This window comes from Tachyglossus aculeatus, chromosome 18 (assembly GCF_015852505.1).
Source record: "Tachyglossus aculeatus isolate mTacAcu1 chromosome 18, mTacAcu1.pri, whole genome shotgun sequence".
NCBI lineage: Eukaryota > Metazoa > Chordata > Mammalia > Monotremata > Tachyglossidae > Tachyglossus > Tachyglossus aculeatus.
In genome coordinates, this window is record NC_052083.1 from 38,415,522 (window position 1) to 38,442,457 (window position 26,936).

Consider the following 26,936-nt stretch of genomic DNA (forward strand, 5'->3'; position numbering starts at 1 on the left):
GGTATTTAGCACTTACTATGTGCCATGCACTGTACTGAGCACTGGTTAAAAGGCAGTCCGGGTGGACACAGGCCCTGTCCCACAGTCTTAATGCCCATTTGACAGATGAGGTAACTGAGGCCCAGAGAAGAGAAGTGACTTGCCCAAAGTCACACAGCAGACAAGCGGCGGAGTTGGGGTTAGAATCCAGGTCCTTGTTACTCCCAGGCTCGTGCTTGGGTCAGAGAGTAGAGTAGCAAACCCCACCACAAGAAGTAGGGGAGAGTGGGGAAAACGCCAAACCAAGGTCAGCCACCGATCAGATGAGCCAACAGCAGCGTGGGCAGAGCGCACGATGATGAGGAGGACGACGATGATGGTATTTGTTAAGCGCTTACTATGTGTCAAGCACTGTTCTAAGTGCTGAGGTAGATACAATATAGTCAGATCGGACACAGTCCCTGGCCCACGTGGGACTCCCAGCCTTAATCCCCGTTTTACAAATGAGGCAACTGAGGCCCAGAGAAGTGAAGTGACTCACCCAAGGTCCATTAGACCATGCTGCTTCCGGCCCGTGTCTAGTCAATTAAATCCCAGTGTGTTTGCGAGCCCTGTTGGGTGTATTGATTGGGGGACCGCGGCGCCCCAGCAGATCTAGCAAGTGCTCACCCCCCAAAAATCCCAAAGAGCTCGGTCGGAGCTCATATCCCGGGAGCTGCCGCGGCTCACGACCCGTAGCCTTCCGACGCAGAGGCTCAGCTCCCGACTTTCCACAGATTACGCAAGCGGCTCTCGGTGTCAGAGTCCTCACACACGGAGAGCGACTCGAGCCCGCCGCTGACGGTCCGGCGCCGCTGCTCGGGCCTGCTGGACATGCCCCGCTTCGCCATCTCGACCGAAGATGACGGCGGCGGTGCCCAGCGGAAGCAGCAACTGCACCAGCCGGAGGGGACGTTGCTGGCGGTGGCCCAGGCCCGGGAAGGGGTGCCCTTGCCCATCCTGGAGCGGCCAGCGGAGCGGGAGCTGAAACGAGATGAGGATTCGGGATTGGCCAGCGGCCCGGTCACGCCAGGTAAGCGGGCGGGCTGGCGGAGCCGAGCCCCGTCGGGGTTTCACCTTGGCCGTGTTCGGGGGCCAGTGAAGTTGCCGTTTGAACTCTTCTCCATCGACTAGCCCGAGGGAAGCCAGGCTGACCCTGCCCCATTGACATCCTGGTTTCTTCTTTTTTTTAATGGTATTTGTTCAGCTCCTACTTTGTGCCAGGCACTGCGCTAGCTAATGGGTCCCTGTCCCACGTGGGGCTCACGGTTTTCATCCCCATTTTACAGATGAGAGAACGGCGGCCCAGAGAAGGGACGTGACTCGCCCCAGGTTGCACAGCAGAGGAGGTGGCAGAGCCGGAATTAGAACCCAGCTCCTTCTGACTCCCAGACTCACTAGGCCGTGTCCTTCACTGGATTCTGCCTGCTCAGGAGGCTTAATCATGTTGAGTCACCCCAAATCTTCGGTGGCTTTGATTTTAAACTCTTTGTTTGTCAGGCAGCACCATCTCCTCTGAGAAGCTGCTTCTTATGAGAAGCAGCGTGGCTCAGTCGAAAGAGGCTGGGCTTTGGAGTCAGAGGTCATGGGTTCAAACCCCGGCTCCGCCAATTGTCAGCTGTGTGACTTTGGGGAAGTCACTTCACTTCTCTGGGCCTCATCTGTAAAATGGGGATTAAGACTGTTTGCCCCCCATGGGACAACCTGGTCACCTTGTAACCTCCCCAGTGCTTCGAACAGTGCTTTGCACATAGTAAGCGCTTAATAAATGCCATCATTATTATTATTATCTCCCACCCCTCCCTTAGCATTGTGCATCGTTTTCCCTTTTTCGCAAAGAGGTTGCTGCTCTCAAGTCTGAGTTGGGTGGTTTGGTTTCCTAACCTCTGAGGCTGCCCAAACCGGATTTTTCCTACAATGTTTTCCACCTCTGAAACACCCGTCCAGCGTCCAGGCTGGGAACCCCCAGTGGTCGTTGTCTCCGTGATAGAGTGCGGAGTGGATAGAGCCCAGGCCTGGGAGCCAGAAGGTCATGGGTTCTTATCCCAGCTCCTCCACTTGTCCTCTGTGTGACCTTGGGCAAGTCACTTTACTTCTCTGGGCCTCAGTTCCCTCATCTGTAAAATGGGAATGGAGACCGTGAGCCCCACGTGGGACGGAGACTGCGTCCAACCCGATGTGCTTGTATCCACCCCAGCGGTTGGTACAGTGCCTAGCCCACTGTTGGGTAGGGACTGTCTCTATTTGTTGCCAATTTGTACTTCCGAAGCGCTTAGTACAGTGCTCTGCACACAGTAAGCGCTCAATAGATACAATTGATGATGATGATGATGACATAGTAAGCACTTAACAAATACCGTTCATTCATTCAATCATATTTATTGAGTGCTTACTGTGTGCAGAGCACTGTACTGTACTGTACTTGGGAAGTACAAGTTGGCAACATATAGAGAGAGTCCCTACCCAACAACGGGCTCACAGTCTAGAAGGACCACAATTATTATTATTATTACTATTGTTAATAAGTCCCAGAGTCACTTCTGAAGGAAGCCCCGCAGTTGGACTTGGTGATTTTGGTCCCCTACGCTCTGGCCGTGGAGGGAGGCGGCGGGCGGGGGTCCCCCCGTGGTTGTGACGTTCTCTCAATCGGGCCCGTAGCCGGGAGCAGCGCCGACCTGTCCGACCAGCGGGCCCGCGGCAACAGCAGCGAGGCGTCCGACGGCTGCGCTCCCAAGGCCATCAGCGACCTGGCGGTCCGCCGCGCTCGCCACCGGCTGCTCTCCGGGGAGGCGGGAGAGAAACGCACCTCCAGGCCCCTCAACAAAGTCATTAAGTCGGCGTCGGCCACTGCCCTCTCCCTCCTCATCCCCTCCGGTGAGGCTTAATGCTCCGCGCCGAGAGACGGGGGTTAGACCGGGGAAGGGCCCGGCGCACCGACGCTTCTTCCATCCCCCTTGGTGACGAGTTGACGGGGCCGGATCGGGGGCGGGGTTCGGGGGACGGTACGGGGATGTCCTGACCAGCCCCGAGCAGAGCTTTGGCTCTCTGGGGTGTTGAGCCCCCCGGCTTGGAGAAGGTAGGCCGTTTTCACCCTGGAACTTCTTTGGTGGTATGTGTACTAGTAGTCTTAATAATAATAGTGGAAGCAGTCGTGTATAGAGATGTAAATTGAAAGCCAGTAGAGCACGTGCAGTGAGGACGGGGGACCTGGTGTTTGCAGACATGCTGACGGCCTCCCTCTGTTGCTACCGCAGATCATCACTCCTGTTCACCGCTGGCCAGCCCGATGTCGCCGCACTCCCAGTCCTCAAACCCATCTTCCCGGGACTCGTCTCCGAGCAGGGACTTCTCGCCCGCCGTCACCAACCCCAAGCCCCCGATCGTCATCCACCGCGCCGGGAAGAAGTACGGCTTCACCCTCCGAGCCATCCGCGTGTATATGGGGGACACCGACGTGTACACGGTGCAGCACATGGTCTGGGTAGGTCTCTGCTTTGGTGGCTGTCTGCCCTGACTCCTTTCTCAGTTTTTGGCTCCGGTCGGCACAGAGACGAGCTAAAGGCTCCCGGGCTATATTTGGAGGGGCTCCAAGCCGGCAGGAAGAAAGAGCCGGGGCCATCCCTTTGGCTGTGGTGCCTGGGCCTGCTCGGTCCAATGAAAAGCTTGTCGCTCTGTCCTTTTTCCTTCTGCCTTTCACCTTTTGTCCTCGGCCTTTGGTTGGAGACGACCTCTCGAGTGTCAGCAACAGCCCCTTCCTGCCGGCCATGGGCCGTTTCAAACGCCTTGTGTCTTTGGGGATTTGTGAGGTAGACATTTTAGCCAAAGGGCCCGACTTGGCTAGAAGGTGTCCAGAGGCTCAGTCTGGTCTGTGCCAAACTGCTGCTGGACCCCCGGGGGAGGTCCTCTCTCCTACCCCTTCCACTCCTCTCATCCCTCCCACCCTTTCCATCTCTCCCTCCCAATCCCCTCTCCCATTTCCTTGTCTCATCTCCCTAATTCTCTGGGCCCATAGGCCTTGGCTCAGACTAAGAAAACCCAATATAAGTGAAAAATAAGCAGACAAGGAAATATAAGTATTTACCTAATAAGAATTATGGGTATTTCATAAGTGCTTACTATGTGCCAGGAACCGTACTGAGCACTGGGGTGGATACAAGCAAATCGGGTTGGCCACAGTCCCTGTCCGGCATGGGGCTCACGATCTTAATCCCCATTTTACAGGTGAGGTAACTGAGGCCTAGAGAAGTGAAGTGATTTCCCCAAGGCCACATAGCAGACACGTGGCTGAGTAGAATTAGAACCCATGACCTTCTTACTCCCAGGCCCATGTTCTATCCGCTGTGCCATGCGGCTTTCCTAGATAAAGCTAATATATGTAATAAGGAATTGCAAAGGGTTCAGCCGGAATGCCGGCCCTCGCCTTAAGAGGGCTCAGGGCAACCGAATGAGCTTTACCAGCGGGAATGGCAGGAAGTTGCTTTGGGCCACTCGGAGACCCACCTTAGGTTCTCCACATTCTGGGAAATGTTGCCATGCATCGGGAAAGCTGGGCCCGTTGTCAGGAACGGGGCTGGTGGGAGGTAGGTCGGGGGGATCATTCGTGATCCCGGTGGCAAGAGGAGCCATGGCATCAGTTGTGCCACGTCAACCCTCCCCGCTCCCCCTCCAGCGTGCTGAGGCCGGGTGTCTCCACTCAGTAGGGGAAGTCCCATCATCAAATTGCCCCTCCCTACTTTTAAGGCCCTCGCCATTGTATTGGAGGAGCTGTGCTTTGAAGGTGAAAAGCCAGCCGTGGCCATCTTTTCGAAGGCGAGCCCCTTCGGACAATGTGGTCCCCTTCCCTGTCCCCCCTCCTCCCTCTCTACGACAGCACGTGGAAGAAGGCGGACCCGCCAGCGAAGCGGGGCTGCGGGAAGGGGACCTCATCACCCACGTGAACGGGGAGCCGGTCCACGGCTTGGTGCACACCGAAGTGGTGGAGTCCATCCTGAAGGTGAGCGCTGTCCCGGGGAAGCTGGGACTCCCAGCCCTCAGTTGCCTGTCGGGCGCCAAGTTCTTTCCCACGCGGCTCAGCTTAGACCCCCGCCATTCCCAGCCCATCCCAAGTTGGTGCCTTGGGAGATGGAGGCTCCCAGCACCTCGAGAGTTCAGAAATTCCTTCTAATCAACCAGTGGTATTTATTGAGCACTTACCTATGTGCAGAGCACTGTATTAGTCGCTTGGGAGAGTACAGTACAATGGAATTAGCAGTACGTTCCCTGAACATAACGAGCTTACAGTCTTGGTGGTAACGGGTGGCGGAGAGAACACAAATCCCTTCTTGTTTTCCAGAGTCAGGTTGCTGCTTCATTGAGCTGAAATTCCCTTGCCCAAGGGGGCTCGGGCTCATAAATTCACAGGTCGCCTCTGTAATGGTGGGGGCTTTAAAAATAGCACTGCCCTTGTGGGCTTAAGGGAGCTCGGGGGTTTATTTGTTTAGGCCAGCCTGCCTGAGGGAGAGGAAAGTCTGGTCCGTCCCGTACGACTTCCTAGAAAGGTTGCACATGTGGCCGGAGGATTCCGGGAGGAGTCAGAGGGCTTAAGATGTAAAGTCCCCGTCCAAAAGTGGCTCTGAGGAACCCCAGCACTCCGTGATGATGGAGGCAGCGATTGAAGGAAGGGATCGCTTCGCACGTGGTGGGGAGGGAAAGGGTCAGTTCCAGGAGAAGCAGAGGACAGCGAGGGCCGGGAGGAGGTGGAAGGGATAAAACAGGAAGAGTGTGCAGAATTAGCTCTCCGTTGGCTGAGAACCCCCGGCTGGGCTGCTGAGGGAGAGCACCGTCCGCGGGGGGAGACCTTGACTGCCCTGGTTCCTCCTCCTTCCCGCCAGAGCGGAAACAAAGTTTCCATCTCCACAACGCCCTTTGAGAACACCTCGATCAAAGTTGGCCCAGCTCGAAAAGCCAGCTACAAATCCAAGATGGCACGCCGGAATAAGAAAAGCAAAACGAGAGACGGGCAGGAGAGGTAGGTGGGGCCCCGGTGGGGCGCAGCTCAGGGAGACTGGGGTTGGGGGAGGGATTGGGGGGGAGGCCGGCCCGAGCTGCCTCGCGGACCCTCCCGTAAGTACCCTGTGCCCGTTTCCCCCCTCAGCAAGAAGAAAAACTCGCTGCTACGTAAGATCACCAAGCAGGCGTCCTTGCTGCAGACAAGTCGCAGCCTGTCCTCCCTCAACCGCTCACTGTCCTCCGGCGAGAGCGTGCCTGGGTCCCCGACGCACAACCTGTCTCCTCGCTCGCCCACCCAGAGCTACAGATCCACCCCGGAGTCTGGGCACTCAGGTAGAGCTCGGGGGTCTCTTTTGGGGGGGCAGAGCCAGCCCGCGTCTGCCACGTGGCGTCCATCACTATGATGAGGGCTCTTTGAAGTTGAAACTGTCACTCCTCCAGGGCCAGGGTTCCTCAGGCACTGAGGCCCCCGAGAAGTGAAATGACTTACCCAAGGTCACACAGCAGACGTGTGGCGGAGCCAGGATTAGAATAACAATAATTAATAACAATTATACCGGGCACCGCGCTAAGGGCTGGAGTGGATACAAACAAATCAGTTGGACACAGTCCCTGTCCCACATGGGGCTCAAAGTCTCAATCCCCACTTACAGATGAGGTAACTGAGGCACAGAGATGTTAAACGACTTGCTTAAGGTCACACCGCAAGCAAGTGGCAGAGCTGGGATTAGAACCCATGACCTTCTGATTCCCAGGCCCGGGCCTCTGTCCCCTGTGCCATGCTGCTGTACCGTGATGCCGGACACATCGGGCATTTTCATGCGACATACCAGAGAGAGGACCGAGCATTCCCGGAATTTCCTTCTCTGGCAACTTAAAATCAATCAGTGATTAAGTGACAAAGTGAGGTGCCCCGTCGGTGCCTCTGGACCGGATCGTGTCCACGGCCACATTTGCGTGGCACCTGTCCCTTCCCCAGATCCCGGCTGGGGTTGGGGTGGAAGTGAAAGGAAAACTCGGCAGGTTCCACGGACCCGAGGGATGCCGCCGCTGGTCTGGCCTATTCAGCTCTGACCTCCGTCTCCAGTAGTGGCCCCAAAGGGTCCTGGGGGTGACCGGAGGCACTGATGTCTTTCTTGATAATCCCCAACTTGTGTGGCAGCAGCCCAGGACCCGAGCGTGAAATGAACGCGGGGGTTTTCATTCTCCGAAGTCCAGCACCAAAAAGCACTGAGGCACGCGAAGCGCGTTCAAAACTAGATGCCACTCATACCCCAAACTGCCATTGAAGATGTTCGGTTTCTCCCTAGTAGGTGTGAAGCAAAAAATTTTGGATGGCATTCCCCGAGGGGGGCGGACCCAGAGGCCCGAAGGGCGGAAAGACGGAAGGCGGGGTCACTCGGGTTGGCCCCGTTCGGCCCCTGGTATGAGGCCGTGGCATACTCCCCTCCCTCTTCTGCTACCTCCTGGGGTCCCTTGCCCCGCGCTCGCTAAACGCTACCGATGGATCGATCGGTTGCCGGCTGGCTTGCTCCCCGGTTCTGACCCCCTGTGTTTTGTTCTGTTTTGTTTTTGTTTGTTCTTTTGAAGTGGGCGGAACGTCTTCTCAGAGCAGCTCCCCCAGCTCCAGTGTCCCCAACTCTCCGGCCAGCTCTGGGCACATCCGCCCGTGCTCTCTGCACGGCCTGGCCCCCAAACTCCAGAGGCAGTACCGCTCTCCGAGGCGCAAGTCTGCCGGCAACATCCCCCTGTCCCCGCTGGCGCACACTCCGTCCCCGACCCCCCAGTCCACATCCCCCCAGCGCTCACCATCCCCGCTGCCTTGTCACTCGGTGCAGTCCTTCCCGGGGAAGTTGCACTCCTCCCCGCCCCTGGTGCGGCAGATCTCCAGGCCCAAGAGCGCCGAGCCGCCACGGTCGCCCCTCCTCAAGAGGGTCCAGTCGGCCGAGAAGCTGACCTCCTCCCTGTCCTCGTCGGAGAAGAAGCTGGCTGCCTCTCGCAAGCACAGCCTGGACATCTCCCACTCGGAGTTCAAGAAGGAGATGCTGCAGAGGGACCCCGGGCTACAGAGCCTGCAGGAGGCCATAAACGAGACGGCGGCGGGGAAGGCGGGCCTGGCGGAGAAGGGCGCCCTGCAGAAGCCGCCCTCCCGGAAGCTGGGCGCCATCCGGCAAGACAGGGTTGACAGGAGGGAGTCCCTGCAGAAGCAGGAGGCCATCCGGGAAGTGGACTCTTCCGAGGACGAGACGGACGACGGCTCCGAAGACAGCCAGGAAGGAAGGAGGCCGGACCGGCCTTCCCTCGGAGCCGAGGCGGGGCCGGACGCCTTGGGCGGCGGGCGGCCCGGAGCCCCGTTGGAAAGCAAGAGGAGTGGGGAAGATGATGCCTTCCTCCCGGAGGGGCCCCGAGACACAAGAGGCCCGCCCCAAGATGCCTCGCGGGCAGGGCCGGGAATCTCGCCAGGACACCCGGGCAAGCCCACAGCAGGTTTGGAGGGAGTGGCCGGGGAAGACCACGAGCTGCCAGGCGATCTGCCCCCCGAGCTCTGCGGTCCAGGGGGGAGCCCCGAGGGTCCCGGTGCGGCAGGGCGAGCGGCCAGCCCAACGGAGAAAATCCCTCGTGGGACCCAGGCAGGGAGCCGGGCGGGCTCCCACCACAGCAGGGCGAGCCCAGAGGAGCCAGGGCCCCCCGGGGCCAACCAGAAACCGTGGCCCGATCCTGGCCCGACCCCTTGGCTGGCAGGCCCCCTGGGTTCTCCGGCTCCCGACCCCCTGCGGGGACTCCCACCCTCGGAGACGGGCCGGCAGCCCCACGGTCCGCCGCCACAGGGCCGGCCGAGCGTGCGAGATGACGGGCCTGCTGGGGCTCCCGGGCCCGATGCTCCGGAGGCTCCGGCATTGGCTCCAGGCGTGCTGGAGAGCAAGAGGCAACTGGACGCCCCGGGCGGCCCTCCAGTGAGCACTGACGCCTCCGGACCCGGCGGCTGGAGCGACCACGAACAAACCCTACAGGCTTCCCAGCAGGTCAGCGTAGCTACCAGCGTCTTGGGCCCCCTCAAACTCAACCGGCCCGGCAGCCCCAAGGAGCCCGGAGGAACACTCGCCATCTCCCAGGCCGACCCGTCAAGGAGACGAGAGAGGGATTCAGAGCGGAGCAGGCTGGAGGTCCCTAAAGTGGCGGCAGGCCCGGAAAACTCCAGTCTCGCCAGCGTAGATGGCCCTGCCTTGCCGCTAGGATTTCCCAAAGAGTCCCACAGGCCTGCCGCCCTCCTCTCCTCCGAGAAAAAGGAGCCTGGCTCCAGTGGGTCCCGAGCACCCGTGGCCCCTGGGGAGAGCAAGAAAGCTGCACCATCCAAAGACCACCCCATCTCTCCGAGCCCCCAGGCCGCCGAGGCGACCGTCCCAACGCACGGCGGCCCACAGCCCGACGCAGAGGAGGCGGCTATCCCGAGGAGGATAGGGAGCCACACAGAACTCCAGGATGCTAACTTGTCGCCCACTGAGGGTTCGAAGAGAACATAACGGCACCCCAGGTTTACAGCCAGAGACTGACGGCACCCCGGCCCCTCCGTACGGCACACGAAGCTAAAGAGACCTGGGGGGCGGGAGCGGTTCCGGGGCAGGGTGGGGTGGGAGGACGCGGCTCCTCCACTCACCTTGCCCTTCCCCATCTTGGCGCTCCTATTTTTGTTCACACTGTGCTCGTGGTTTGGGGTCTCTTTGGAACAGGGTAGCCTGCTAGGTAGGGCGGGGACCAGTGGACCCAGGCATCCTTCACCAGAGGGGCCCCCCGCGATGGCGAGAGGAAAATCGGGGGGTGATGGGGCTGCCTTGCCCGGATCATTTCTCGCCTCTGTTCGTCTCTCTCCCTTCAGATGCAATATTGGGGGTCCCCATGGGTTCTTATTCCCATGGTGCTTGCAGTCGGGCTCTTCGGCCTCCCCCTCATCCCCCGGTTGCGGGGAGCAGCAGTCTGGTTAAGGAACTGTCTGCCAAGGAAGGGACGAATCTGTTGCTTGTCTTGAAAACGTTTTTTCTTCTTCTTTTTTAAAATTTCAACTCGCTTCTCACAAAAAAGATCAAAGCGGCGGATCTCTGCTCCCACAGGCTACCTGCTTTGGTGGGGGATTTTTTTTGGCTATCATTTTAAAGGCAGCCTGCCATCCAGTTTTAAGCATTTTAATTGGAATTTTTGTCTCTTGTTTTCTTCCCTTGTCTACCTGTTCCTCTCGCCCACCCTTCCCCCGTCTCAACTCCAGTCGGCTCCCAGAGCCCAAGGGTGCTTGTCCTACCTCCCCCCTCAACAAGAAGGGTTGGAGGTCTCACGCAGTGGGCCGATTGACCTGATGAAAGCAAAGTTGACTCCTGGCCAAGGTGATTGTCTTCACTTGTCGTGAGCGGCCTTTTGGGTGTAGGAAGTTTTTCCGGAAAGAGCAAGTCAGGATCTTAGCGATAGGAAAGAAGGGTTGGCAGCTCAGATCAAAATCAGGGCAGGTGACTTCTCACGACATCGTGGGCGTTTTTGCCCACCCGCTTCACCTGGTCAGTCATTCACCTGATTACTCGAAGAGAACTCCCCATCCTCCCGGAATCGAGGCTTGTCGGGAAAAGCAGGCAGCACTGGGATCAGGAGTTCCCCAGCTCCAAGGGGGCTGATGCCGCAGAGCGAAGCCGTGACCCTGGCACCTCGAACTGTTCCTTCTCTGCCCCCAGGCCAGGGCATTCCCGGGCCTCCCACAATGACCTCGACAGAAAGGGTGCAGAACTTCTCTCAGCTTTCCGAAGGCCTGCGCACAGAACAGAAGGCCTGAGCGTAGCCATTTCCCTAGACCTCAGGCAGAAAACATTGAAATTGATCACAGCGGTGCTTTGGTCCCTTTTCATTTCCTGACAATCCAGGGGCCAAGAGCTGCAGTCAGGGCTCCCTCCGTTAGACATGCTCTGCCTCCCTCCCGAGTTCCTCCTTCCTGCATTCCGGATCGTCCCGGAAAATCTTCCCCCAGCCCCCAGTCTTACAGTAGGCAACCTATCGGATCGCCCTCCTATCCCACAGCCCCAGAAATGCAGCCATCGAATCTGCAGCCTGGCTTCTCTTTCCCGGTCACTTCTCTTTCGTTCTCCAAATTTCAACCCTGACCAATTCGCTCTGATTTGGGAGCTCCTCTTCTGTTCTGTGGCCTGTGCGTGTCTGTGTTTTTGTTTACAGCGATAGCCTAACCCGTGGGGCTTCTGTCGGGCTCTAGGGCAGAGGCTTGGGGGAGTTGGGACAGGAGACTCCCCCGACCCCACTCCGCCACTGGCTCGGCGTCCCGTGAACGGGATTAGCATCTCAGAGCTCGGTGAAGGACCTGAAGGAATGTATTGGAGTGTCGATGTCAGCACATTTTGGGGGTTATGGCCATTAAGAGCTGGGCGGCGATTGGAGGGAGCTCACATGACCTGGGCATTTTCAGCAGGGAATCGTGTGGGAAAATTCAGAGGTGATCATCCGGAGCCTCGGGGTCCCGACAGCACCCGGCCAGTGCCCGTTTAGCAGGATGGCATGATTGATAGTAGGTCAGCGGGGGCCAGATCCGACGGGCTTCAACTTATTTGAGAGGCGCGGGAGCCCCAGGCCGAACAGGGCTAAAGCCTCCTGAGGAAAGGCCCCTCGGTGCCCAAAGAAAGGGGTGATGGTTGGCATGGCTCCCCCCACCCCCCTCCCAGGCTGGGCTGGGCCGGAGAATCTGACCCCCTGAGAACTCCCCTGGTCTGGCAAAGCCATGAGCACTGAGAAAGCACGTGGCTGAGATGGGGGCCATGGGCAGAGATCTCTAGGGGAAGTTTGGTGGGGGGGAAGCAGACCTCCATTAGTTCTGGAGAGATCAGGCGCTGGGGGTCCGCAGGTGATCATTCACTTGCTCTCTCTTGTTCCCTGTCCTTTTTCCAGAAAGTCAATTCTAGGTGAGCGAAGGCAACTGAAGGCCAGGCAACTACTTTCAAGCCCCAGAAGGGGTTCAGTTTCAATTTTGCCCCCCACCTCCTGCCCCTGAAGCGTCCGAGTAGTGATGGGAAAAGGTAGGCGGGGAGAGAGGCCCCACACACGCCTTCTGCTCCCGGAGTGGGTCATTTTATTCTTCCAGAAACTAACAGGGTGAGCTAGGCCCTGAGACGAAACCTTAAAGCGTTGGACCCGAAACAGTGGCCAAAGAAGGCCAAGGGAGTGGGAGGATGCAGGACCTCAAATGGGTTGGGAGTGGGAAGGTGAGGAAGAAGGAGAAGGTCTGGGTACTCACAAATAGGACTTTCAGGAGGAGACAAGAAAATGATATAGAGACAGCAAAAAAAAAGGAAAAAAAAGGTGGAAGAATGCAGTCACTAGCGAGGAGATAAGCAGAGGGTAATCTGGAAGAGGTAGAAGGTATATTATGTGTGTGTAGGTTCACGCGTACCCGCATATAATACCCATCCATCTAAGCCTGTTGCTTTTCCTTTATTTTCATCAGTCTGCCCCCTTCATTTTTGTTTTTAGAAAAGTGAAATGGAGTTTTCTCCCTTCGGTACAGTCACTTTTCATGCCTGTATCCAACTTGTGTTTCTGTTCGGCTCAAGTGTTTTGTTGGTTTTGTTCATTTGGGTTTTTTTTTTTTTTTTTTTTTACTTCAACGTTGTAGCGTAGAGGGACTAATAGTATTTATTGTAAATATTAGGCTTTAGTATGGTAACCGCTGCTCCCAGAGACTCCGCTGGAGGCCCCCTGGCCCTCTGGAGAACCGCAGGATGCGTGTGGTGGATGATGGGTTATCGGTGTGACTTGTAGTGTGCCCGTCCACACCGAGTCTGTGTGTGATTTGGACTAAGTTGTGTTTTCTCCCTGAAGGGGGAGGGTACCGTCTTTCTCCGGTTTCCCCTTACTGGATGTTATGGGTGACGCTGTCCTTCTAGTAGAAAACCCTGACAAGTCTGTGTGTGTTTCCACTGTGTCTCAGCATCATACCGAGAAGTCCCCGGGCGCTCAGAGAACAAGGGACCCCTTGAAGTCTAGGGTGAACTGACTATCCAAGTGTTGGTAGAAACTTGAACGATTGCCACATACTAGCAGTGCAATAATTTTTATTCCTGTTGTACCTGCATGTTGATGTTCAAACCCTCCCCCAAAATAAATTTTTATATATATATATATATATGAGTGCAAACTTGTGCGGTTGATGGAATTCTCTCATCCCTGTGGCAGGCGGGAGGGGATATCAGTAGGATGGGCCGTGGTGAAATCTGCTCCGTCACTCATTTGCTCCGTCTCGCCCTACAGGAATTGCGCTCTATCGATTGAACATTCCCGCCGTTTCTCTTTGGGGAGGTGGGTAAGAAGGGGTCGCCTGGAGGCAGAAAGGTAGCTAGGGGCCTACTGAGATTCCCTCCCAGCCCTTCGACCCCAGGAAAGCCCCCGGCCAGTGTCTGAGGCAGCCGTCAGAAGTGACCACCGATCCTCGAGCCGGGATCCGCAGTGGGGCGGGGCCGGGAGGCCACCCAACTGCGACAGGGTGAACAAACTTGTTCCCAAACTGGGAATTTCAAGAGCTAGTGAATCACACAAACTCATTTCTTTTCCATTTAGGAAGGAGCGTAATGGTAACGGAACAGAGAGATGATGTCCTGGAAAGGTATAAAATCCATACAGGCCGTAAGGCTTCCCACATGATTGTTTGGGGAACAGCAGCCTGTGGCTTACTTCTAAGCCCACTGTCTCCAGGAAGTCCACTCACTGTCCTCTGGTCACTGCCCCCCGGCTCCTGACATCTAGGTTAGCCTTTCTTTGTTATCTGTCTCGTTTCATTAACCAAAAGCTCCTAAAGGGGCAGAATGGTCAGTCCTCTGCAGGGAGGACACACCCAATAATAATAATAATTGCGGTATTTACTACGTGACAGGTATTGTGCCAAGCTCTGGGGTAGATGCAAGTTAATTAGGTCGGACACAGTCCCTGTCCCGCAAAGGGCTCACAGTCTTAATCCCCGTTTTACAGATGAGGAAACTGAAGCACAGAGAAGTCAAGTGGCTTGCCTAAGGTCACACAGGAGACAGGTGGCGGAGCCGGGATTAGGACCCAGGCCCAAACCGACCGGGCTTCTGAGGCAGCGGCTCAGGGCCTCACGTCGTCGGGCCTAAAATGGGTCCTCGAGTAGCCGAGCAGGGTTAGGTCACCCTTGCTGGAGGCGGAGGGGTCGGATGAGATGACCCCTCGGGGGCTTCGGCGAGAGGAGGAATTGTCTATCTTTCTTTGGTTAAAGCCTGTGACGGAACTTGGAACCGTGAAGGCCATCCAGACCCCGAGGCTCCCCAGCTCCAGAATGGGGTGTTCGGTTGAGGAGCCGGGCCCAAGGCCTGGGATGTTAGGAGCTGCACAAGGGGACCGTTATTTGGGGGTGAGGGGGGATTCCAGCCAGTGACACGCAATGTGGAGACCCCAGATGGAGGAAGAAGAAGGCCCATCCGACAGCCGTGCAGAGGCCAGAGGAGACTCAGAGGTCAGTCGAGCTTGGAGAGCTTCCGGGAGCCAGAACGCAGTGACCCCTTGATGGCTAAGGTGAGCCCACCCACCCCTCTTTGGCCCAGGCTTCTCTGCTGAAGCATTTTCATGGCACATCCCTCCCCTGGCGGACCGTGCTTTCTGACCTTGGGACGGGGGAAAGGGGGGCAGGAGGGGCAATTCCACCGGGACCCCTGCTTCAATTCGGATCCCAGGCCCTGCAAAGAGGCTCGGGAGTAGGAAAATGGAACACCTGCGGGACCCCCGACTCCCTCACCCTGTTGGGAGGCCCTTGGGAAAGTCTGGTTGTTTGTCGGATGGCGCCCAGGGTTCCTCCAGGAAGGACCACGCCGGACTGAGGCCCTGCCCATCCCACCCCTCAGCCCAACTAAGAAAAAAGCCGGGTTGCATCCTGATGGGGCTCGGCTCCTTGGGGGGAGATTTTCTCTTCCAAGGCAAAATCTCCCTGGAGGAAGTGGTCCCCGGGAGGTGCCCTCTCAGGGCCCAGACATGTGGCACAGTGGAAAGGGCCTGGGCTTTGGAGTCAGAGGTCGTGGGTTCAAATTCCGGCTCTGCCAATTGTCAGCTGTGTGACTTTGGGCAAGTCACTATTTATTTATTTATTACTCTATTTATTTATTACTCTATTTTTACTCTACTTATTATTACTCTATTTTACTTGTACATATCTATTCTGTTTATTTTGTTAGTATGTGTTTGGTTTTGTCTCCCCCTCTTAGACTGTGAGCCCACTGTTGGGTAGGGACTGTCTCTATACGTTGCCAATTTGTACTTCCCAAGCGCTTAATACAGTGCTCTGCACACAGTAAGCCCTCAATAAATACGATTGATGATGATGATGATGATGATGAAGTCACTTCACTTCTCTGGGCCTCATGTTCCCTCATCTGTAAAATGGGAGTGAAGACTGTGAGCCCCCCGTGGGACAACCTGATCACCTTGTAACCTCCCCAGCGCTTAGAACAGTGCTTTGCACATAGTAAGCACTTAATAAATGCCATCATTATCATTATTCCCCTATCCAAGGTCTAGGCCTAGGCCACTGGCACAGGCTGGGCAGCGCTGGGCACATCCCTGAAGTACCAGGGAGCGGCCACCAGTGGGCAGTGTCAGCCCACAGTCTGGACAACCCCCTTTTTTAATAATAATAATAATAATAATAATAATAATAATAATAATAATAATAATGGCATTTATTAAGCACTTACTATGTGCAGAGCACTGTCCTAAGCGCAGGGGAGGTTACAAGGTGATCACGTTGTCCCACATGGGGCTCACAGTCTTCATCCCCATTTTACAGATGAGGTAACTGAGGCACAGAGAAGTGAAGTGACTTGCCCAAAGTCACCCAGCTGACAAGTGGCAGAGCCGGAACTTGAACCCATGACCTCTGACTCCCGAGCCCGGGCTCTTTCCACTGAGCCACGCTGCTTCTCTGTACAGTGTCCACAGTGAGATAGGAGATTTCTTTCACAGACACTAACCAGAGGAGCAGGCTGGTGCAGATGTGGATTTACCAGAACCCCCAAGGCCTCTCCTGAGGTTCGCTTCAGCTTGGGAAATGGCTTGTTCAAGGCTCCAGAATTAATGTCCTGGATGGTCTCATCCAGCTTGCTGTGCTATTCTAACAAAGTTCCTTGTTCCTCCAGGATCTGCCGGCCAGCAAAGTCGAGGGTGATCTTTTTAGAGAGGGGGGAGGCGTGGCGTAGGTCTCGCAGTTCCTGTTCCCGTTCTTCTCCTCCTCCTCCTCCTCCCATCTCCTTTCCCTCCCCTCTCCTTGTCCCCCTCTGTGTCTCCTTCTTGCTTTAGGCCCTGCCCCTTCCTTCCTCCTGCGGTCAGAATTGGGGTCACACACAGCACTACCCCCAGCCCCTGCTCCATGGGCCGGATCAGGCAGGGGGTCTTGTGGGCCCCATCCTGGGGTCAGAAAGGAGGGGAGCATTGGGCAGGTCCGGACACTCCTAGGGGGGTGAGCGCCACTGGACACTTTGCGGGCTGTCCTCCGCAGACAGGACTGGGCTGCCTCTTCCGGCCTGAGGCCCATAAAAATTAAATTAAATTATGGCATTTATTAAGCGCTTACTATGTGCAAAGCACTGTTCTAAGCACTGGGGAGGTTACAAGGTGATCAGGTTGTCCCATGGGGGGCACACAGTCTTCATCCCCATTTTACAGATGAGGGAACTGAGGCCCAGAGAAGTGAAGTGACTTGCCCAAAGTCACACAGCTGACAATTGGCGGAGCTGGGATTTGAACCCATGGCCTCTGACTCCAAAGCTCGGCCTCTTTCCACTGAGCCACGCTGCTTCCCTACCATTCCCAGTTACTGCCCCGTTTCCGGGAAGGCTCTCCCAGGATTGGGCAGCCACTGAGGGGGACGGGGGCAGGAGACACGCCGTGACTTCCGGCAGCAGCAGTAGCGGGAATAGTGGTATTGACCGAGTGCCCACCGAGGACAATGTGCGCTGTACTAAGCGCTTGGGAAAGGACAGCTCAGACAGGGGACACATTCCCAGCCCTGAAGGCGCTTTGGGTTTTTTTTCGTGGAGGGTGGGAGGGGTGTTGAGGGGTTTTTTTATGGTATTTGCTATAAATTCTTACTATGTGCCAGGCAGTGTTCTAAGCCCTGGGGTAGATACAAGCTAATCATCATCATCATCATCAATCGTATTTATTGAGCGCTTACTATGCGCAGAGCACTGTACTAAGCGCTTGGGAAGTACAAATTGGCAACCTATAGAGACAGTCCCTACCCAACAGTGGGCTCACAGTCTAAAAGGGGAAGACAGAGAACAAAACCAAACATACTAACAAAATAAAATAAATAGAATAGATATGTACAAGTAAAATAAATAAATAAATAATCAGGTTGGTCACAGTCTGTGTCCCACATGGGGCTCACAGTCTTTATCCCCATTTTACAGATGAGGGAACTGAAGCACTGAAGTGGCATGCCCATGGTCCCACAGCAGACAAGTGGCAGAGCCGGGACAAGAGCGTATGTCCTTCCAACTCCCAGGCTCGGGCTCTATGCAGTAGGCCGCGCTGCTTCTCCGATGAGGAAAACCTTCTTGCCGTCTGAAGTGGGAGAACCGAGATGGCCCGGACGGTGCCTCACAACAGCTCCTCGGGATCACGGCAAATGGGAGACAGAGGTACCCGGGGCCCAGGCGGGACACCGGAGCTGAGGAGTGGCGGGGACACTCAGCTCTGCCATCAGAAAGGCTTTCACTCGTCGTCGCTAGAGGAGCAGCCAGGACCTCGTCGGATACAGACACGGGATCACTCAGCCGGTAAGAACACTGGCTTCAATCGGGATAACGATGATTACGGTACTTGTTTCGTGCTTACCGTGCCAAGCAATGTCCTGAGGGCTGGGTAGATACAAGGTGATCAGGTGGGACACAGTCCGTGTCCCACCTTGGGCTCACAGTCTTAATTTGCAGCTTACAGACGAGGTCACTGAGGCCCAGAGAAGTGATGTGTCTTGCCCAAAGCCACAGAGCCCGGAGGTGGAATTCGAATCCAGGGCCTCCGGACTCTGCCCACTAGGTTACGCAGCTTCTCAAGCCACTGGTCTGTCAGATGTGTAGGGGAAGGGAGGGGGACAGTGAGAGGCGGCGAAGAGATTTTTGTTGGAGGAGAAAATCGTGCGGGCGGGTGGGTGAGAGAGGAACGAGGGTGGAGAGAGAGCTGGCCTAAGGGCCTGGGTTCTGGCGGTCAGGGCTTTGGGTAGGTCAGAGGAAGGAGCCTGAGGAGACAGCCCATCCATCTTGGGGCCTTGGCTGGGAAAAGGGCCCTGTGAACAGCCCCCTCCCACCCTGAGCCGGCTCAGAGGCAGAGAGCTGCAGCAGCCCGCAGGCACGCAGGATGAACGCCCAACTTCACCTCAAATCACCAGCCCCCTTGCCCCCCTAACTGCCCCCACCCTCTGTGGGCCTGTGGCTCTGAGCTCCCGCAGAGAGGGCTAGTGCGGGGGTCTCCATGGAGACGATGCCGGCTCCGGTCACCATGGCGACAGACCCTCCGAAGTGGGTGATTCTTCCAGTGGAAATTCCCCAGAATCCCTCCGGTGCCCGCACTCTGACCGCCGTCTCCGGGCTGGGACAAGGCCCCGAGAGCCGAGCCCAGATCCCGGCGGCTGGGGTGAGGGGGTGGGGAGGAGAGAGAGCCCCCCACTCCCCAAGCCTGGACACCTGATGCCCGGGGTGAAAGACAAAAGGGGTGAGGTATAATAGCAGCAGGAGCCCCGGGAACCCAGGCTGGGGGACATCTCTTCATCTTCTTGGGATAAATATGTTCCGGCCGGCGTGGCTTGCTTTCTCTTGGTTTCCTGGCCCACAGACTGACGTCACTCTGTGCCACCCGGTTACCTAACTGCCCGCTGGGCCTGGGCCAGGCCAGAGTCCGGAGTCATCCCTCCTTGTAGCGGGGGCAACTCTGCCCCACGGGGCCGGGTGAACTCAGGCCGCCACTGGCCCCCTCTGGGCCTCAGTTTCCTCAGGCGACACAGAGTGCTGATGTTCCTTCCTTGCTCCTTCCGTCCTTTTCCCCGTCTCTCCCACCCTCTCCCCGCCACTTCCTGGGGGCTGGGGGAATGAGAATGGGCCTTGATCTGTTTGGAGGAGCAGGGTGGGACGGCCACCCCATCAGAGTAGCCATTGCAGGCCCAGGGCAAAGGGGCCAAAATCGGCCATGGGAGAGATTTTGGTCGGGACCTGAATAAGATCATTCAACTCCGAACTGACGGGAAGGGAAATCCCCAACAGTCTGGGACGGCTTGGATGTAGTCTGCCTGGAGGTAGGGGTGTGGACAGGGTGACTCCCGGCAGCCCGTTCCAGCCTAAATTGTCTCCCTTTAGGATGGCAGTTTCTGTACTCTTGGTTTTCTTGTTTTTGAGGGGGTTTTTCTTACTTTAATGGCATTTGTAAGTCCTTTCTGTGTGCCAGACACTGCACTATGCACTGGGGTAGATACAAGCTAATCAGGTTGGACACAGTCCATGTCCTACGTGGGGCTGATGGTCTTAACCTGAATTTTACAGAGGAGGAAACTGAGGCCCAGAGAAGTGAAGCGGCTTGCCCGAGGTCACACGGCTGACAAGTGGCGGAGCCGGGATTAGAACGCACGTCCTCCGACTCGCGGGCCTTTGTCCAGGTGGCTTGAGGCTGCTGTTCCTGGGGGCCCTATCGCCCACCCCCGCTCCTCTTGGAGGGTTTGGGGGTCCCCAGGGGGAGAGGAAGGGGGCAGTAGGTTTGGTCTCAGTCAGATGCACGTCCACGAGAGGCTCTATCTGGCTGCATCTGAGCCCCAGGGGCCAGCCCCTCCTTGGACACTTTTCAGCTTCCCAAAATAGCCCCCTTCCCGCCCGCCGGCCCACCTGCCCGTCTGCCTCAGCTCAAGTTCTCGCGGCCAGAATGTCCCCAGAGAGTCATTGGAGGGGAGGGGAGGGCAGGACAGGACGATTTGGCGGACCCCTGGGGCCTTGGCCTCTCCGGGCTGGACCTGCGGTCGTATCCCCACCTTCTCGGTAGGCCGGAAGAAGGGGAAACTGAGGCTCCACAGTCCTGGGCTGAGAGGGCTCTGCTTCCGGGGCCCTGGGCCGACAGCCTGGAGGAGGCAGTGAAGCAGAGGCTGCGGGGTTGGATCTCGCCCTGGGCTCGCGTGGAGGAGGAGGAGGAGGAGGAAGAAGAGAGATCTCTGGAAGTGAGCCACACGCTTGGCCGCCTTGGGCTATTTTTGCCCAGCTGCCAGGCAGGGCTGGGGAGAGAAGTGGGCAGTGCCTGCTTTTTCCTCAGAGGAGGAGGAGGATCCCGGGACCGGCCGGCAGCCACGAAGGAGGCTGCTGGGGCCCAGGCCACCCCAGCCCTTCCCCTGGGATCTTCTTCCGGGCTCCTCAATCAATCAATCAATCAATCAATCGTATTTATTGAGCGCTTACTATGTGCAGAGCACTGTACTAAGCGCTTGGGAAGTACAAGTTGGCAACATATAGAGACAGTCCCTACCCAACAGTGGGCTCACAGTCTGACAGCCCTCATGGGTAGGAAGTCCTCCCCCGTTTCCACCTAACTGAAAAGCAGCACGGCCTACTGAGCAGAGCCGGAGCCTGGGAATCAGAAGGAGCTGGGTTCTAATCCCGGCTCCACCACGTCTGCTGTGTGATCTTGGGCAAGCCACTTCCCTTCTCTGTGCTTCAGTTCCCTCCTCTGCAAAATGGGGGTTCAAACTTGGAGCCCCGTGTGGACCATGGATTATGCCCAACTTGATTAGCTTGTTTCTATCCCAGTGCTTGGAACGGTGCCTGGCACAGAGCCCACTGTTGGGTAGGGACTGTCTCTATATGTTGCCAACTTGTACTTCCCAAGCGCTTAATAATAATAATAATATCATTTATTAAGCGCTTACTATGTGCAAGGCATTGTTCTAAGCGCTGTGGAGGTTACAAGGTGATCGGATTGTCCCACGGGGGGGGCTCACAGTCTTAATCCCCATTTTCCAGATGAGGGAACTGAGGCCCAGAGAAGTGAAGTGACTTGCCCAAGGTCACACAGCTGACAAGTGGCGGAGCCAGGATTTGAACCCCTGACCTCTGACTCCAAAGCCCGGGCTCTTTCCACTGAGCCACGCTGCTTAGTACAGCGCTCTGCACACAGTAAGCGCTCAATAAATACGATTGATGAGTACCATCCTCATCATTATTTTAGTCCCTCAGGCCGCTCAGGGTCCCAGCTGGCCCAGTGGAGTTCCGGCTTCTGGGGAGCGAGCGTCTCCCCGGGCCTTCGGGCTTTCCCGCGGGCTTTCCCAAAGAAGCCACTCCGGCGCCAACCGAAAAGGGAGGGTTTTCTAACCAGGAAGGGGGACCCTCCCGGCTGCTGGGGCTCCTGCTTCCCACACCCTGCAAAGCCCCCAGCAAGTGGGGTCTCCTCTCCCTCCTCCAAGACCGACGGGCACCGACCAGGGGAGCTGCCCCAATCCAGGGCGGCGGGGCGGCCCGAAATTCCCAGAGCCTCGGCTCTGATCCCAGCTCTGCCGCCCCAGGAGGGACGAGGCCAAGATGGCACCTGGCTTTGTGCCCCCTCTCCTCACCCCACCTCCCCCTCCTCCGGGTTGAGGTTTCTCCATAAGCCTCTTCCGAAGGCCGAGCTGCTTCCCGACAGTAACCGACAGTTCTCCACACCCCAGAACCCCAACCCCGCTACAGTGGAGGCACCCCGGCACATCCTTCCTTTTAGACTGTGAGCCCACTGTTGGGTAGGGACTGTCTCTATATGTTGCCAATTTGTACTTCCCAAGCACTTAGTACAGTGCTCTGCACATAGTAAGCGCTCAATAAATGCGATTGATGATCCTTCCGAAACAGTATGGCAGCGTGCTTTACGGTAATGTTTTTATTGCATTTCTTCTGGAGGAAGTAGGCCAGAACATGTCCCTTCTGGGGGGCCGGAGCATCTCGGAAAGGTAAGAACAAAACAGACCTCCTCCCCTCCCTTTCCCCAACCCAAAGTCTGAACGGAGCCGGGGACAAGTACAGTTTTGCAACACCAGTCTAGGAACTACAGCGGGACGAGGCCAAAAACACAGACGCACGATCGGTCTCCGCGGGAACCCGTCTCGGCAGGTTTTAACGGCGCGGATTTCTTTTGCAGCGGCGGAAAGGACGGAAGAGTCTCGTTCACAACCGATAACGCCGAAGTACCAGAGTTACACGCCGGAACACCCGGGGAGCAGAAAAGCGGGCCGCGCCGCCTTCCCCGTCCCCGGAAGCCGGTTTGGGAGAAAGAGAGCAGGAGCCGGAGCCCGGGAGGAGGTCAGTGTGGTCACTTGGGTCCCGTTTTTCCCGACACCCCCTGCCTGCGTCCTGTCCGGGGCCCCAACGGCTCTGGACGCCGATCCCCTCCTCCCGCAAATCCCTGGCCGAGTCTCAGCTGCCGGGGCCCCTCCGACCGAGACAAAACCCTCCACCCAGACCTGGGCTCCGTGGGCTGGCTCGGGCCATCTGCCGCCCACCCCCGTGGGACATGTGGCACCCGTCACCTTTAATCCCCGGAACAATGGGCCGAGAGCAGGGGCCGCGGCGTCCGTCCGCTGCTCCCTGGGATCGCCTAAGGCCCCGCAAGGAGCGGAGAGGGAGGAGAGGGAGCGGCCTTCCCCTGAAAGAGCCTGGACCAAGGGTGGGGGGACGGGATGGGCCCCCGGATCGGACACACAACACGTGAGCGGACGGTTTAAAAACAATACGCAGAAGAACGGGGCCATCCTGGGCCCTAATCTCCCCTTTGTGAGTCCTGAAGAAAGGGAGAGAGGCTTATTCAGAGGCAGGCTGGGCCCTGCTCAAATACAATCGCCCCCGTGTCTGAGGTGTCCCAAGTTGGGGCTTCTTTATGACCCTGAAGCTGGGCTTTACCCCACTGAGCTCCCGCTAAAGTCTCCGGGGCCCCATAAAGTGTAGCATTTAGCTCTGCTCTGCACAATGCCAGGGTTTTGAAGCCCACGGAGCGACCCCAGTCAGTGAATTAAAATAACAGACGTTGGAAGAGAAGTGAGAAAGAAAAGTGGAAAGTCTCCTCTCCCCTTCACGCCCCCGCCCTCCCAACCCCACAGGCCCGCTTGGGTGGGGGGAGACGGGACGTTGCCTTTTCATCCCCTCTCTGTGTCCCCTTCCTCACCGAAAGGAGCCGCTTCCGTCTGCAGACGTACAGGACTCCCTAACGATGGAGATTTTTACTTCCCAGTCGCGGAAAAAGCCGACACTCAGAACAACAGAAGAGATCATTCAATAGCCAACAAGGGGCTTTTCTACACGGTAAGCGATGGCCAGTTGGTCAGCCGTCCGGCTATTTTAAACCCCGTGGGGCCCACCCTCACCTTGCCCCCCTCGCCCCCAGCCCCAAACACAAACTTGGACTTCCCAAGCGCTTAGTCCAGTGCTCTGCACACAGTAAGCGCTCAATAAATACGATTGAATGAATGAACGAATCTCCTGGTGGCAGAATCCACTTCCACACGGCCTCCGCTGCCGCTCCGTCCCATCCCATCCCGGCTCTCGGGGTCCCGGGAACCAGCCGGGGGGCACCACAGCTCCCCGGGCCTTGGCTCCTCGGCCTAGAGAGGGGAGAGGGTGGCGGACTCGTCCTCCTCCTCCTCTTCCATCTCCCCTGTGGTGCCCTCCTGCAGCCCCGACCCACCCAGGGACCCCACCCCAAGACTAGAATCAATCAGTCAATCGTATTTATTGAGCGCTTACTGTGTGCAGAGCACTGGACTAAGCGCTTGGGAAGTACAAGTTGGCCACATATAGGGACAGTCCCTACCCAACAGTGGGCTCACAGTCTAAAAGCTAGAAATGCCCTTGGGCCAACTGGAATCCGGTGAACCCAAGCCCCGGGCTGGGAGGGATGGGAACCCAGGCGAGTACAGCGGCAGCCCCAGAAGTCGATTTGGCTTCTCGCTTTGGAGACGGCACAACGCTGAATCAGACCCCTGCAGATACACCTCAACTGGACTATGACAATGCCCGTTAAGGGAAAAAAACTCATCTCCAACACCCCCGTCCCGTCACTTTCCGCCGAACACTGGGCAGACAAGTTGGTCTCTCTGAAACTCGAGCCCCGGCCCGGTCTGCATTCACTGTGTTCCTTTTAATAATAATAATAATAATAATGATGGCATTTATTGAGCACTTACTGTGTGCAAAGCACTGTTCTAAGCGTGGGGAGGTTACAAGGTGATCAGCTTGTCCCAAGGGGGCTCACAGTCTTCCTCCCCATTTTAGGTCACTGAGGCCCAGAGAAGTGAAGTGACTCGCCCAAAGTCCCACAGCAAAGTGGCGGAGCCGGCATTTGAACCCGTGACCTCCGACTCCAAAGCCCGGGCTTCCCCCACTCGACTCTGCAGGCTCACGCCCCCCCGCCGGCCTGGGCTACGACCCCACCAGTGGACCCCTGGCCACAGCAGAGCCGCCACTGAGGTCAGTGCTTTGAGAGGACGTGGCTTTCCTCGTGCGCGGGCTTGGCTTTGGATCAAGGAAGCAGCGTGGCCTAACGGGAAGAGCCCGGGCCTGGAATGCCCCCAATCCCTCTGCCCATCCGCCAAGCTAGCTCTCTTTCTCCCTTCAAGGCCCTACTGAGAGCTCACCTCCTCCAGGAGGCCTTCCCACACTCAGCCCCTTCCTTCCTCTCCCCCTCGTCCCCCTCTCCACCCCCTTCATCTTACCTCCTTCCCTTCCCCACAGCACCTGTATATATGTATATATGTTTGTACATATTTATTACTCTATTTTATTTTGTTAGTATGTTTGGTTTTGTCTCCCCCTTTTAGACTGTGAGCCCACTGTTGGGTAGGGACTGTCTCTATATGTTGCCAATTTGTACTTCCCAAGCGCTTAGTACAGTGCTCTGCACACAGCAAGCGCTCAGTAAATACGATTGATGATGATGATGATGGAAGTTTAGGGGAACTGGGGCCTCAGCCCGGCTCTGCCACTTTGCTGCGTGACCTTAGGACAGTCACTTGACTCCTCTCCTACGGGTCATAGAGGATCTTGCGTCGACCCCAAGTAGTACAGCGCTTGACAATAGTAAGCACTTAACCAATGCCACAGTGATTATCATTACTTCTCAGTGCCTCGGGGGATAATAATAATAATAATAATAATGGCATTTATTAAGCGCTTACTATGTGCAAAGCACTGTTCTAAGCACTGGGGAGGTTACAAGGTGACCAGGTTGTCCCACATGGGGCTCACAGTCTTAATCTCCATTTTACAGATGAGGGAACTGAGGCCCAGAGAAGTGAAGTGACTTGCCCAAAGTCACACAGCTGACAAGTGGCGGAGCTGGGATTTGAACCCACGACCTCTGACTCCAAAGCCCATGCTCTTTTCCACTGAGCCACGCTGCTTCTCCACCTAAGAGTGTGAGCCCCATGTGGGGCAGGGATCGGTTCCGACCTGATTAGGTTGGCTCCACCCCAGCGCTTAGCACAGGGCTTGACACACAGCACTTGTACATATTTACTATTCTATTTTATTTTGGTAATATGTTTTGTTTTGTTGTCCGTCTCCCCCTTCTAGACTGTGAGCCCGCTGTTGGGTAGGAACCGTCTCTATATGTTGCCAACTTGGACTTCCCAAGTGCTTAGTCCAGTGCTCTGCCCACAGTAAGCGCTCAATACGATTGATTCCCAAATGCTTAGTCCAGTGCTCTGCACACAGTAGGTGCTCAATAAATACGATTGATTGATTCCCAAGCGCTTAGTCCAGTGCTCAGCACACAGTAAGCGCTCAATAAATCCGATTGAATGAATGAAACAGCGTAGCAACAATAATCGGGACTTTCCCATCTCCCGATGTCACCCCCCCACCCCCAAAAGCACCCCAAAGACAGGGCAGGTGTCCCCAAGTCGACAAGCTCGGCTCAGGTGAGTGCTAACGTACCTGGGCTGCCGGCCACGGTCCGGCCGATTCCTAGAGTGAGCCGGGACCGGCTTGGTTGGGCCGAGAGCAGGGTGGAAACTGGTCCCCGCTCTACAGCTCGGTCCTTTCCGCCTCGCAGGTGAAGGATCCAGCCGGGAGCGATGGCGACGACTGGAACCCGGACTCCGCCCGGCTCTGACCTAACGGTAAGCCGACTTCATCTGCCGTGGCTATTTGTTCTAGAAGCAAGGGGAATAAATAAGACTTGTTCAAAGATGCTGGGCGGGGCATAAATGGCCCCGCTCCTCCGTCCTCTCTGGCAGGTGAGGGCTGGACCCCCTAGACAGAGGACCGCGGGGCTCGGGGAGGTCCGTTTTAGCGGTCGCCCGCGCCTAATCTAGTCCGCTGCTGCTTCGTGTTCCTGGGCTCGCTCTCGGTGGGCTTATTTGACTGAAGACTGGCTTTCTAGGTGGGTGCGGGGGAAACCGAGATCTAGTCGTCCTCACTTGGGCTCTCGTGGGGTTTTTTCCTCACTCGACAGGAGCAGGGGAGCGCCTGGCCAGGGGTGGAAAACAAGTGCGACCCAAAAGGTGAGGCCGAGCGAGTCAACGGGCTCGGCCCTGGTATTTTCTGGTTTAAACCGACCTTTCCCATTTGATTCACGCCAGCTAGGAGCACCGAAGCTGCCCCTTTGGCTGGTAAAAGTCAGCGGGATCCGCACCGAGGAGCTAGATCGTCCGCAGCCCCCCGAGCCGCCAACGCCCGCGCGCTCAGCCTCCGCCGATGAGCGCGGAGTCGGCGGAAGCTTCCTTCGGCCCCGCCGGGCCCCAGCTGGGAGGAAGAGGAGGAGAAGCCGGAGGAGTCGTGTTCAAGGTGAGAGTGCTAACGTTCTCAAAAAACACACACGGGTTTCAGTTTTTCCTTTTATTTCTCTTCAAGTTTTGGTGTAGAAATGTGCGGATGCTAGTGCAACCTTTTCCCCGTAAG

At 56.9% G+C, this 26,936-nt stretch overlaps 2 protein-coding genes across 2 annotated transcripts in view; both read left to right on the top strand.

Moving 5' to 3' along the window:
* The window catches only part of MAST2 (microtubule associated serine/threonine kinase 2), a 165,076-nt gene extending 156,132 nt beyond the window's left edge, over positions 1 to 8,944 (top strand). The window contains 8 exon segments of the mRNA XM_038760010.1: positions 756 to 1,051; positions 2,677 to 2,892; positions 3,273 to 3,499; positions 4,889 to 5,011; positions 5,889 to 6,025; positions 6,152 to 6,339; positions 7,597 to 8,427; positions 8,430 to 8,944. Coding sequence (XP_038615938.1) covers positions 756 to 1,051; positions 2,677 to 2,892; positions 3,273 to 3,499; positions 4,889 to 5,011; positions 5,889 to 6,025; positions 6,152 to 6,339; positions 7,597 to 8,427; positions 8,430 to 8,857 — 2,446 coding nt within the window. The 3' untranslated portion in view covers positions 8,858 to 8,944.
* Positions 8,945 to 14,437: 5,493 nt separating this feature from the next.
* On the top strand, positions 14,438 to 26,609 carry LOC119940092. Its single transcript, XM_038760141.1, has 8 exons — positions 14,438 to 14,509; positions 14,727 to 14,811; positions 17,594 to 17,825; positions 22,183 to 22,343; positions 23,209 to 23,339; positions 24,309 to 24,503; positions 26,089 to 26,155; positions 26,491 to 26,609. Exons 1-7 carry the CDS (start codon positions 14,438 to 14,440, stop codon positions 26,146 to 26,148), a joined length of 936 nt encoding a protein of 311 aa, XP_038616069.1. The 3' UTR covers positions 26,149 to 26,155; positions 26,491 to 26,609.
* The last annotated feature ends 327 nt before the right edge of the window (positions 26,610 to 26,936 follow it).

Coding starts and splice junctions, on each gene's coding strand:
- LOC119940092 (XM_038760141.1), top strand. CDS start 14,438: ATGTGGAGACCCCAGATGGAGGAAGAAGAAGGCCCATCCGACAGCCGT. Junction 14,510..14,726: donor AGGCCAGAGGAGACTCAGAG/GTCAGTCGAGCT, acceptor TTCGGATCCCAG/GCCCTGCAAAGAGGCTCGGG. Junction 17,826..22,182: donor GACACGGGATCACTCAGCCG/GTAAGAACACTG, acceptor TTTCTTTTGCAG/CGGCGGAAAGGACGGAAGAG.